Source organism: Suillus clintonianus (assembly GCF_016758775.1).
Source record: "Suillus clintonianus strain FC179 chromosome Unknown DEU56scaffold_134, whole genome shotgun sequence".
Lineage (NCBI taxonomy): Eukaryota > Fungi > Basidiomycota > Agaricomycetes > Boletales > Suillaceae > Suillus > Suillus clintonianus.
In genome coordinates this window covers 1-11,198 of record NW_024539358.1, presented here as the reverse complement: position 1 = coordinate 11,198, position 11,198 = coordinate 1, and the positions used below count along the sequence as shown (strand labels likewise).

The 11,198-nt window shown below is 50.3% G+C and overlaps 4 protein-coding genes across 4 annotated transcripts; 3 read left to right on the top strand and 1 right to left on the bottom strand.

Annotated features, from left to right (window-relative positions):
* Positions 1-52: 52 nt before the first annotated feature.
* Positions 53-235, top strand: DEU56DRAFT_691944 (uncharacterized protein; the record flags this gene model as incomplete). Its single annotated transcript, XM_041347146.1, has 1 exon — positions 53-235. A coding segment is annotated over one exon (183 nt), but the record flags the coding sequence as incomplete, so codon positions are not given.
* A 378-nt stretch (positions 236-613) lies between these two features.
* Positions 614-3,664, bottom strand: DEU56DRAFT_918459 (uncharacterized protein; the record flags this gene model as incomplete). Its single annotated transcript, XM_041358121.1, has 5 exons — positions 614-993; positions 1,043-2,792; positions 2,841-3,128; positions 3,188-3,563; positions 3,609-3,664. The coding sequence occupies 5 exons, from the start codon at positions 3,662-3,664 to the stop codon at positions 614-616; spliced, it is 2,850 nt and encodes a 949-aa protein (XP_041202571.1).
* A 724-nt stretch (positions 3,665-4,388) lies between these two features.
* Positions 4,389-6,712, top strand: DEU56DRAFT_760894 (uncharacterized protein; the record flags this gene model as incomplete). Its single annotated transcript, XM_041350479.1, has 6 exons — positions 4,389-4,680; positions 5,008-5,045; positions 5,098-5,715; positions 5,776-6,076; positions 6,124-6,335; positions 6,386-6,712. The coding sequence occupies 6 exons, from the start codon at positions 4,389-4,391 to the stop codon at positions 6,710-6,712; spliced, it is 1,788 nt and encodes a 595-aa protein (XP_041202570.1).
* Positions 6,713-7,368: 656 nt separating this feature from the next.
* On the top strand, positions 7,369-10,005 carry DEU56DRAFT_918456 (uncharacterized protein; the record flags this gene model as incomplete). Its single annotated transcript, XM_041358120.1, has 1 exon — positions 7,369-10,005. One exon carries the CDS (start codon positions 7,369-7,371, stop codon positions 10,003-10,005), a length of 2,637 nt encoding a protein of 878 aa, XP_041202569.1.
* Between the last annotated feature and the right edge of the window lie 1,193 nt (positions 10,006-11,198).

Sequence of the window (11,198 nt, the reverse complement as noted above, 5' to 3'; positions counted from 1 at the left end):
GGTTTGAGATACGACTGCCCGAACCCGCACCGAAACCTGTTCATGATATCTTAATGACCCATTCTTCGGTGTCCTCAGCGGAAAGGAACAAGTACTAGTGTTATTAACACCATGTAAGACAGACGGACAAGATGCAGCAAAGACACTCACTTGGGCCCAGGCAAAGTTGGCTCCCATTGTGACCGATATTCGAAATATCAAGGCCGTTATTGGACTAGTCGACACTAGCGAAAGAGATCGGGGATCATTGATAGAGCACGGGAGTCTGGATTTGCTTGATTTGATGACTTGGGAGTTGACGAGAACAACGGTAATTAACTTAGCGGGCTGCCAGTGCATCAGCAAATGCACTGAAATGAACGCTTGACTTACGCGCGTTACGGACACTTACTAACCCTTACGAATTCAGTAGCGCACTCATGCGATTGGTGGAGATGCTGAACACCAATATAATTCACCATATCTGGCTGATAATAGTTATCTTTCGCTAAGATGCGATACTCAGAAATGCGATACCATAGATGCGATGCGATAGATGCGATTCAATAGATGCGCAGACAATCAAATGTACCACAGGCAGATAATCAATTGTACTACGGGCAGCAGGTAGCGTCTACATTAAACCAGAGTGCATTGTATTGAAGACCTCTTTGTCAGAAAACGTATTCAAGTAGTACTCGTCGCAGATCTCCATCGCGTTTGCGGCACTAATCGTACGATCCATCTTCGACCCATACACAGGAATAAGCTCGATGGCACAGGTGACCACTGTGAGTGGAATGATGCTGCCGGGTCGGAAGACCCGGCCTGTGCCATCCCGATGATAGATGCGTTTCACGCGGTACATGCCAGCACTCGTATCCTCAGTAGGCGTTGCTGTGATCTGAAAGTACTGAACGTATAGCAGGGGAGAGTCTTCAAGATAGCGGGGCAGTGTATGACCTTTCTTCGCAACGGCTTGAAAAATGCAACGGACTTGTGCGATGTAGGTATCTGCACAGGCTTGTAAGCGCATGAATAACGACGGCAGTCAGATACTCACCATCGTTAGCAGGCAATTGCACGAGCACCGCGTCACAATTACCCAAAGGGAAGGTGTCCGATGGTGGAAACGCTTGAACAATTTGGCTGGGCATCACGACTCGCGACTTGAAGGTAGATAGCAGCTGTAAACGAAATTTGTTCCATGTCCTGACTGAATCTCGCGTACATGTCCAGGCCGTTGTCGGGGTGTTCTGGGACGAATCGTTGATATATTCTGCGAGCACCACGCCGAAATCGGGGAGGGAGTAGAGAGATTGCAAATCAGTGATAGAAAGGGACTTGCGATCGGGGGAGACGGTGACGTGAAAAGCAGCATTAGCTTCAACGGACAAAATTCCCTTCAGAAAATGGTTTCGGATGGGACGCGGGCCATGGAAGCGCTTCTGCTCGCCGGGGAGCACACGCGCTATCCAGGCCAGTGTGGGATCTGTCTCTGCGACAATACTATCTTCGGTTGCAATTGCATTCACGAGCGGTGTGCCGTGCGAATGCAAGAGGGTATACAGATTGAAACGACGCATGGTTTCATCGCGATTGAGTATCTGGACGACCTGTAGGGTAAAATTCCTGGCTTGGCGACTAGTCCGTTCGAAAGGAAATTTACAGTGCGTGATCAGGAGCCGTTCACTGACATCGGCTGAGAACTGTAGCAAACTACCGAGATCTTTGACAGACCCCGCAAAACTGTGAAACAATTCGATCTTCGGGATGGAGAAGTTGTTGATCGTTCCACTCTTGCCTCTCCGAGCACCAGCGTCCAGTATCGCTTGCTTCAGCCTATGAAACTCGCCGAGGGAGTGCACCATAGCATCAATGGACGAGTCGGTATGGATGGGGCTCTGTGCCTGGTAGATGAACTCGGTGAGGAAACGGATAGCATGTACGAAATTGGGGGTTGTGTTCGCTGCACCAGCGATCGTGGCAACGATGGTCCGTTCGATGTCGCGATGTTCTCGGCAGGTCATCTGGCTGATGTGGGAGATACCGGACCCAAAATGACGCGTCCCGACTCGTTTATGATGCGCCTTGTAGCGAGCATCAAGTTCATCCTCCCCAACAACCTCCTTGCACCATTTCAAAGGATGGTCGCCAAAATATTTGTGACACGTGTGAAGCAGTTCGCCGGGCAAAAAAGAGCTTGGATCTGCATACGGCCAATCTCTCCAATATGGCTGATGAACACCGCTGAGCAGCAATGCTTTGGCTTCACGTTGGAAGAGCGGTACATTCCACGGATCAACGCGTTGGCATAAGTCGTAGATGAGCTTGAGTGTGTGGTCGCCTGTTCGACGGGGGAAAAGTTGCGCACTACCAAAGTCACTTTGGGTAGCCATTGTAAGTGGTGATGCGCTCTTTGAGACACAAGCAATGAGCTGTGCCTCAGGGAGATCGGCTGTGTATGCGACGAGTGGAGTGAAACAGTGCCGGAGATAACCCATGGGATCTGGCATGTATTCGCCGATCCTCGTAGCCACCTTGCATTTGGCGAATATCAAATCCATGCACTTGTGGAACAAACGAGCGTGGAGGAGCGTTTGAAAATCCCCGTGAACGTCAAACTTTGGAATCGGGATGAATGCAACACAACTCCATGCGTGAGCAGTGGCCTTCATCCGAACTTCAGATTGGATATTGCCGATCGTAAGGAACACTGGGTGCATTTCTAATCCACCTGACATCCTGGTTACGGGTGTTTTGTCCGATGCAAGGATGATTGGTATGATGGTTGCACCTTCTGGAAGGTTGTTCTGCAGAGCGCTGAGTGATTCTGCCTTACTACTAACAAAGAGCCATACCTGAATAGCGAAAGCCCTGTTGGCAGTAAAGAATTCGCCGTATTCGCGTTCAGAGCCGACCATAACAATGTGAGGATCGTACATCATATGGTTGGAAAATATTGGGTTTGCGAAGATATCCTTGACGACTTCGAGGCCGTCACGCCAGATTAGCTCGATTGGCCTTATGGTTGTGTAGTTGGTAAACTCGAGTGTTGTTGATTGCCACGCTGGGCCACTTGGTAATGCATCGATCCAGCCAAATAGCTGATCTGCGCTCTTGAAGGATGGGCTGGGTCTGGATTTAAACTTGTGCAGGGCTCATGGTCAGCGCAGTCAGAACTGCAGATACAGATAACACCGCTCACCCAATCTAGCTTCAGAAACTTGTTAATATCAGTTTGCGTCAACCGCTGGATGAGAAATTCTGCTAGTTGCCATTCAGCCTGATCAACGAAAGGGTACGATGAATTTATTGCTTTGCGGCGCTTTTGGTCTGAATCATGATCCTCCATTTCCTGTAAGACATTTCGTCCCCGTCCAAAAAGGTAGCCTGATTTTGAATGGTACTGGCCAGTGACCTCTTCCCGGTTGTTATCGCCTCGTTGGAAAGCTGGAGGGACTGGCAAGCGGTAAGTGGGCTCGCGGCTCCAACAAGAATGCGCCTGATCATTGAGATGATCTACAACAGCAAGGTTTGATGTGAACCCTAGTCGGCAATTTGGACATTGTACAGAGGGAACACTAACAAAGTCGGTCAGTTACTGCTGTACCATTTGATGAACTCACCTGTGATGATTTCGTATTTCCAGCCCAGTTGCAGCGCACCCTTCTGCCTGTTCCATCGTGGTGTGCTCGCGGTCTGTTAGAAGAAAAAATCACTAAGTTCTTCAAACTCCGACATCTCTTGCTGAATACTCACCACCGATAACGACGTCTAGACAGCGTTATGATTCCAGGTTCTCTCAATAATGCTCTTCCATCGTCTGTATCTGTTACATCAGGATCCAGTGGTCGAACTCGTGTCGACTCCTTCCAAATTTCTAACCCTTCCAAACCACTGGAAGAGAAGGTCATGACTTTGACCTCCCCGCCTTTAGAGCCCAAGTTGTTTCCCTTTCCACGCTCAGAGACCTACTCTCCGATTTCAAACCGCTCTGATTCCGAATCACTTATCGGCAGCACTCGCAGTTCCCGGGGTGGAGCGCGGTCTGCAAACAGAAGCCACCCGTACTCGCGTGTTGGCGCTCCCACCCAGCTGGAGCTGCGTTTTGCCCGCAAGGCAATTCAAAGAAACTCTGACATCACCCTTACTGATGTCATAAAGGCAAGCAGGCCTTTTATTTTGTAACTGATGAGTTTTTTTAACTGCAGCAGGGGCGAGACGTTTTTTTGAGCGGTCTCTCATCTTTGTCAGATGACACCATAACATTGGCGGCGCACGCCAAACATGCTACACGAGAAAGTCTCCGTCACAAGGTCAAGCAGCTCGGTTGGGAGATCCAGGAGGTACAATATAGCGAGCTACTTCTCAAAGCGTTTGAGCGGAAGGAAAAGAAGCGACTGAACATGGCAGAGTCAGATTTTCGCCTGTTCCAGAAGCTCTTAGTGGGCCGCGAACTTCCAGCCCTACAGCAGGATGCTGAATACTTGGAGGAATCACACGATTCTGAGCTCGAATCCCTAGCCACAGCTGACGAGCAGCTCTACCAAATCTCGTCAATCTCACCGCTTGCAAGACAATACGTCTCCCACAGGCTGCCAAACAGTAGTGACACGGAGTACGAGCCTGGTGAGGAGGCTTACGAGGAGGAACAATCTGACAATGGTTCTGTAAATAGTGATTATGGTGTTTTGGACGGTAAGAGAATATTCTCTACCCCCTAGAGCACAAAAATAGCTCACAAACCTACCCTTTCAGGCTGATCGTCGCCCACGAGTGTGGTCAGATGCTACCCATACTACTTTTTTGGTACCAATTCAAATACTTCTGTCGGCGCCCTACGACTCATTCCTATCGCGAAACCCTATTCTCATTTGTACAATGTACTATAGTGGTTTGAATAGCAGAAGCATGCATTTCATCGATTATCGATGAGGGACAAAGTTCACCGCACCTTTTATGATTCAATGACTAACTAGCTATCTTACGCCGCAACCACCATGAACAACTCTCCACCGCGACCAGCAAGATCCACTGCCAGGCGCAAGCCCAGCGCCGCAAGAGTAAGTACCTTTTTCAGCCTTTCGTTTCTTTTACTGACCATTGAATCTACAGAAAGGTTTCCGCCCAGGAATACACTCAGATCTTAATCCAAGCGGGCAGGCTGTGGCAAATCAGCTTGGCTTAGCTGGCGAACGCGCAGCAACACCCGTGGAATACCAGCAGCACCCGCAACCCACGCCTCAACCCCATTACCATCCGCAACCATCCCAGTACCATCCGCCTCCCCAGCCTCAACCCCAGTACCATCTGCAACCCCCTCCTCAACCACAGTACCATCCACCTCAACTCCAGTATGATCCACAACCTCCGCCCCAACCCCAATACCACCCGCAACCCCCGTTTCAACCCCCACCTCAACCCCAATACCACCCACAACCCCCACCTCAACCCCAATACCACCCACAACCCCCACCTCAACCCCAATACCACCCACAACCCCCACCTCAACCCCAGTACCACGCTGATCGGAACGAGGACAGAGCAGTGGCGGAGGCGTACGCCGCCGCATTCGCGTTACTTCGGGGTGGGTCGTCATCGAGGCTCCCACCACAGTCGGATTCGACTCAAGATGGCCCTTTGGCCCCATGGGGGGCCGCACGGCTCGTCGCCCTTGCACCCCTCCACCCAGGAGAGACGATCCGCGGGGAAAGAACCCAGGGCGTAATCCGAGTAAGTCATCCCCCTCATCCCCCGAGCGCGCCCGTGACCGAGTATCCACCCGACACACAGACCCAAAAACATCTATTCGACACCGGGAGACGACGACGTAACGCTCGACTCCCCCCCACACCAGAAATACCCGGGGCCGTCGTACCGAATCCTCCCACTGTGCCAATCGTGGACCCACCTATCTCGAGACATGTTAAGCTCTCGACAACATTAATGCGAAAGTACAAAGAGGCTGCGAAGGAACATCTTCGCAGCCTCATCCTGAATGCGGATCCCGAAACGGACGGGGCTCCCGAAGACGAGCTTCGCAACAAAATGATCGATACTGCACTGCAAATCGCACGAACGAAAATCGGTCAAGGTAAGTTTATTCGATCCGAATTATCAAGACACTAATGAGTTTCATAGAGGAAATCGAGGATATCAAGGGGATCAACCACTATATGGTGGCTTCGTTAGCAGATATGCGACGAAGCTTCAAATCTTACGCTTTGAACACTGTTCCAGTTGGTTACCATCTACGTCTACCATTATTTTCTGAGGAGGACCAGCCGGCGCACACGCGAGACCGAATCAAAATTCTACTCGAGGATTCAGAGTACTTGCACGAAATTGAACAGGTAAGTATCCTCATCAAATCAGTGGGGGTGTTTGGCTTACTTGGCCACAGACCATCGACGGCACAGAGATTAAACGGCCCCTGGAGAACAAGGTCCTCATCAACATGGTCATTGACCTGTTGAAAGGGGGCCTATCAGACGTGATACATGGTCCGCTCGATCGTTTGTTTGCAATGTGTGGTGCAACAATTCGTTGCGTGCTACAGGCTTATCGAACTGGTCAATTCGTTGATGTCTCGGTGAACTCTACTGCCTTTGATGATGCTTACCACGAAATCATAGCTTACATTACTACAACCATCCATGCCTCGCATACCTTGCGTGAAAGGTTTGATTCTGTACAACAGGCAATTCTTAAACGAGTACTCGTGAATTAGTAGCAGTAGATTTGTGTAGCCCTCGTAATCAATGATAATCGAATCAATGTCTGATAATCATCGATTCGGAGACTGATTTGACGCTGATAATGTTGATCTCTTCCTCGCTTCCTCGTTTGTTGCAGTCAGATCTCCGTTGCTACATTTTTGGTCTAGTTACATACTAAATACAGCTCGACCGAGACTATACTAAAGATGGATCATAAAACGATGCTTGAACGACGAATTAAACTCTAGATGTGTGATTCAACGTCAATCTTGACAATGAATATCATACCATCATGTGACTGTGACGGATAGGCCGAGCCTAGGCCGATCACGCATGTTGTCGAAAGTCTTAGATCGATCCCCCCCTGACACGTATGAAACAAAGTATCTTAACAGTTGATTTCTTTATCACGCGCCTTACTCTACTATACACTATAAAGTCCTACCTACGTTGTCTAGTATAGTTTTGGCGATCTTGAATTCTATCTTGTATCTGGTTACTTGATTGTCTGAATTCCCACTGTGCCGCCTCTGAAAGCCAAAAGCTTCTCACAGTCGTCACATATTTTTTAACCTTCAACAAGCTTACCCCTATTCACGCCTACGATTTGGGAACTCTGGTTTGGCCAACCTGTCGTTTTGAATCTAGGCAACAATTAATTAACATTATGTCAACTACTCAATACGCTACACGATACCGCGCACGACAGGCGCTAACCAATGACCCACCCGTTAGACTGGCAGCTGGTATGCCGCGTGCTAATAGTGAGTCCATGCTCTCTTCCGTCTCCTCTTCTCCGGGGGGAGTAACGCCAAGGGTGCCTTCCCCTGCGAACTCCGTCGACACACCGATCCGCTTATATAGCGACATTGTGTTGACGCGAATTCCCTCGATGCCCGGAGGGCTCGAGGCGACACCTGTGGGATTAGTCAAATCCGCGGGATTGAGGACGGAAGAAATGACGGCCGATAAATCGGCATCAGTAGACCCTACAGAGGAAAGTGTAGTAGGTAGTAAATCTGAGAAAGAGAGATCTAAGGTTACTTTTGACCTTAAGAGCGGGAATGAAAGTTCGAGTGATGAACAATCCGCAGAATCTGGTGACGACCAGACGAGCGCTGAATGGACAAGTGTCCAACGGAAACGCGGGAGAAGAAGCTCCTCACGCGAAGTACCAGCAGGAGGCCCACGAGCCTCAGAATTGAACCAGGAACAAGAACACCTGGTAAGGTTAGCGGAGAAGAAACTGACAGGAAGCGATCGCAAGAGGATTGAGACCCGAGAGAGGGCTGTCAGTCGAAATACCTCAAGGGACAGTACATTGTCCCGCGGGGAAGGACCTTCTAAGGAAAAGGGCAAGGCCCCTGACCCAAGAAATTGGGGCGGAACCGAGTTTGAGGACGACGAGGTCGATGTAGATGCTCAAAGGGCAGCATTAGAATCCTTTCGTCTGGCGAAGGGAAATGGAGGAGGTCAAAGGGAACCGGACTCTGACCATGAGACATCCGATAAGCCACAGGGAGACAGCAGTGAGGTGACAGAGCCCAGGGAAGATACCTGGAATGAAAGTGCCAGTTACATATCGCGCTTCAAGGCAGAAGCGGCAGTGAGGGCCGTGAAGGAACGACTCACCGACCGTTACGAAGCTCGCCTGAGGGAACTGGAGAAGAAGTTAGCATTGAAGGAAGGGTCTAAGAAACCCAAGAAACGCCAAACTCACCTTGAAGCCACCAACCCAGTAAACGGGATGGTGGAGAGGGTCCTGGAACGAGCATCCAGTCCGGGACCCAACCGGATGACACCCCAAGCGATGGACCCGGTACAGCAAGTCGCACCCCGAAGTTATATCGGGAAGGCGCTCGATCAGCTAAAAGGAAGCAAAAGTAAGAAGAAGCCCAAATCCAAGGGCAGGAGAGTACTTACACCAACGGATCCTAGTGACAGCGAGGACAGAAGTGACTCCAGCTCCTCGTCGAGTTCATCTGAATCGTCGAGTTCCTCGTCTGAGTCTTCTGAATCTAGTGACTCGTCATCGGACGAGTCGCGGAACAGCTCTAGAAAGCGCCGCAGTAAGAAAAAGAAGAATAAAAGGGGTAAGAAAAATACCTTAAAGCCTATTCCCCCGGTCTATTATGACGGGGCCCCAGATTCAAGGGTGTTCCATCAATTTCTGACTGAGGGGACGGCCTATGTGAAAGATGGTCAGGTTGAGAGGAAAAGGAGGGTGTTTATACTTGCCCACTACCTGAAAGGTCGTGCTCGTGAGTTCTACACGAGGGAAGTGTCTGGAGACCCATACCGTTGGAGGCTTCGCGGGTTCTTTACAGAATTATTCAACCACTGTTTCCCCATTGATTTCAGGATGAAGCAGCGTGAGAAGTTGAACCGTTACTATCAGAATGATAAGTCAGTAAGGGAGTACATATACGAGCTGAGTGAGCTATGGAACATGATTGGGGATGTAGCAGAACGACAGAAAGTGACTCGCCTTTGGACGGGACTCAATTCTATGCTGCAAACCGAGCTGTGGAAGAAGGAATTGAATCCGGAAACCTCTTCATTCCGACAAGTAAAGAACACTGCTGAAATAATCGAGATAGCACACTCAGTGCCATCTAGGAATTGTGATCGGCGTGGAAAGGAAAAGAGTACAAATGGTACTGACCAGGCCGGTGAGAGGAAGGGAGGCACAAACCCCAAAAATGAGGAACGTAGTGATAGGAGGGATGGACAGCGACGAAAGGGCCGCTTCCCGCGGAGGGATGATCGATCGTCGAGTGATCGACCATCGAATGGACACCCCAGACCAACAGGGGGGCAACCAAGACATAGCGGGCGTCCTAAACCTCAAATCACAGATAAGAGGAACGATAGAATGAGCCCAGCTGAGAAAGAGAGACATGCCGCTGAAGGGTTATGCTATGTCTGTCATCAGCCGGGCCATATATCTAGAAATTGCCCTCAGAAGACCACAGTGAAACGTGATGGGAAGGCGAACTCACCACCGGGAATGCAAAATTACAGTATTGAGGTGGATCTAAATGAGATGGACCGGATGCGATATCTGGAGGAGACCACGACATCAAATGACGCCGTTGACCTGGGGTGCGCGTCCATGTCCTTGCAATATGAGAACATCCTGGACAACACAAGGGTTAGCGATAACACGATCTCAACTAGGAGAACGAAGCGGATCTCACAGAGAGATATCCATGGGGCTAAGCCCACTGAAATGGGTGAAGTATTGTCCAGGAAGGCTAAATACCTCCTGGACGTAGGGATCTATCCCAGGGACCCGGTGTAGGAGACGATCTGGCTGCAGCCCCGTACAGCACCATTTCCCCTTGCTGGACGAAGTCACGCATACCTTCCACAGGCCGTTGCGGACCATCACACGAGGTTGCGGAATCCATGCACTTATCGCATCGCATCACATCGCATCGCAACGCACTATCCATCCATGTCCTGTCTGCATCCATCCGTCCTCACTGGACCAGTTACATATCAGTTCCCATGCACGAGGTCGCATAGTGCTACTTACATATTATCTCCCTCCGACTTCGCGTACATATGCGCCCGCTTATACGGTTCCGGTTTCTTACGGACTCTGTTATATACTACGTCGCAGACTCGTACGGACGACACTTTCCTACATTCCCTCTCTGGTTGTGTGTTGCGGAGTCACTAGCTTAGTCTTACCTTGTCCTTCCTTGCTTGAGCAATCACTTGTTTGCCTTCTCATCCCGTGCGAATGCTCGCATCGCCATTGACAGTTGACTATTGCTAGTCCTAGTTGAGTTCCTTGCAAGGCGGTTTCTGCACGTCTTCGCATATACCTGGTACCTAGTTCGCCCTACCCGATTACCTGTTCCGATACCTGGTACCCTACCCGTTTCGCATACCTGGTACCCTCTAGACATTCACTCGTTTCTCCGCATCCGCATACCTCGCATCTCCGCATCTGCATACCTCGCATCTCCACATACCCTGCATCTCCGCGCATTCTCGCATCTCCGCATCTCCTTGCATACACAGCCGTTCTGTCTTCAGCGCATCACTTCCTTCTTCACTGTTCCCCTCGCTCATACTTGAGGAACTGCTCTCAGAGCTATACCCTTGGGTCGACTACTATTCTCGCACCCAGCAGGATCGGTACGCTATCACTATAGCGGACTTCTACGATTTCTCCCACACCGGATCCTTGGGGACCCATCCACCCAGAGCGGTTCCTGGTTTACTGTGTGTCAGGAGACGAATACGTTATAATGGATAACGAGGCCAGAACAGACCCTGAGCTCACCATTCCGACCTCGTTGCTGATGACTCCAGAATTTGAGCTGGGGGGATGGTACGCGCAACGCATAGGCGAACTGAGGGGAATGACCTCGGAAGAGGTCCGGAAGTGGAGGCGGCTAACATGCGATAGCTTACAGCGCATGGGGACCCCTTTCACGGATCGGGTCATTCAGCTCCTGAGTAGACATGGAGCATTCAACA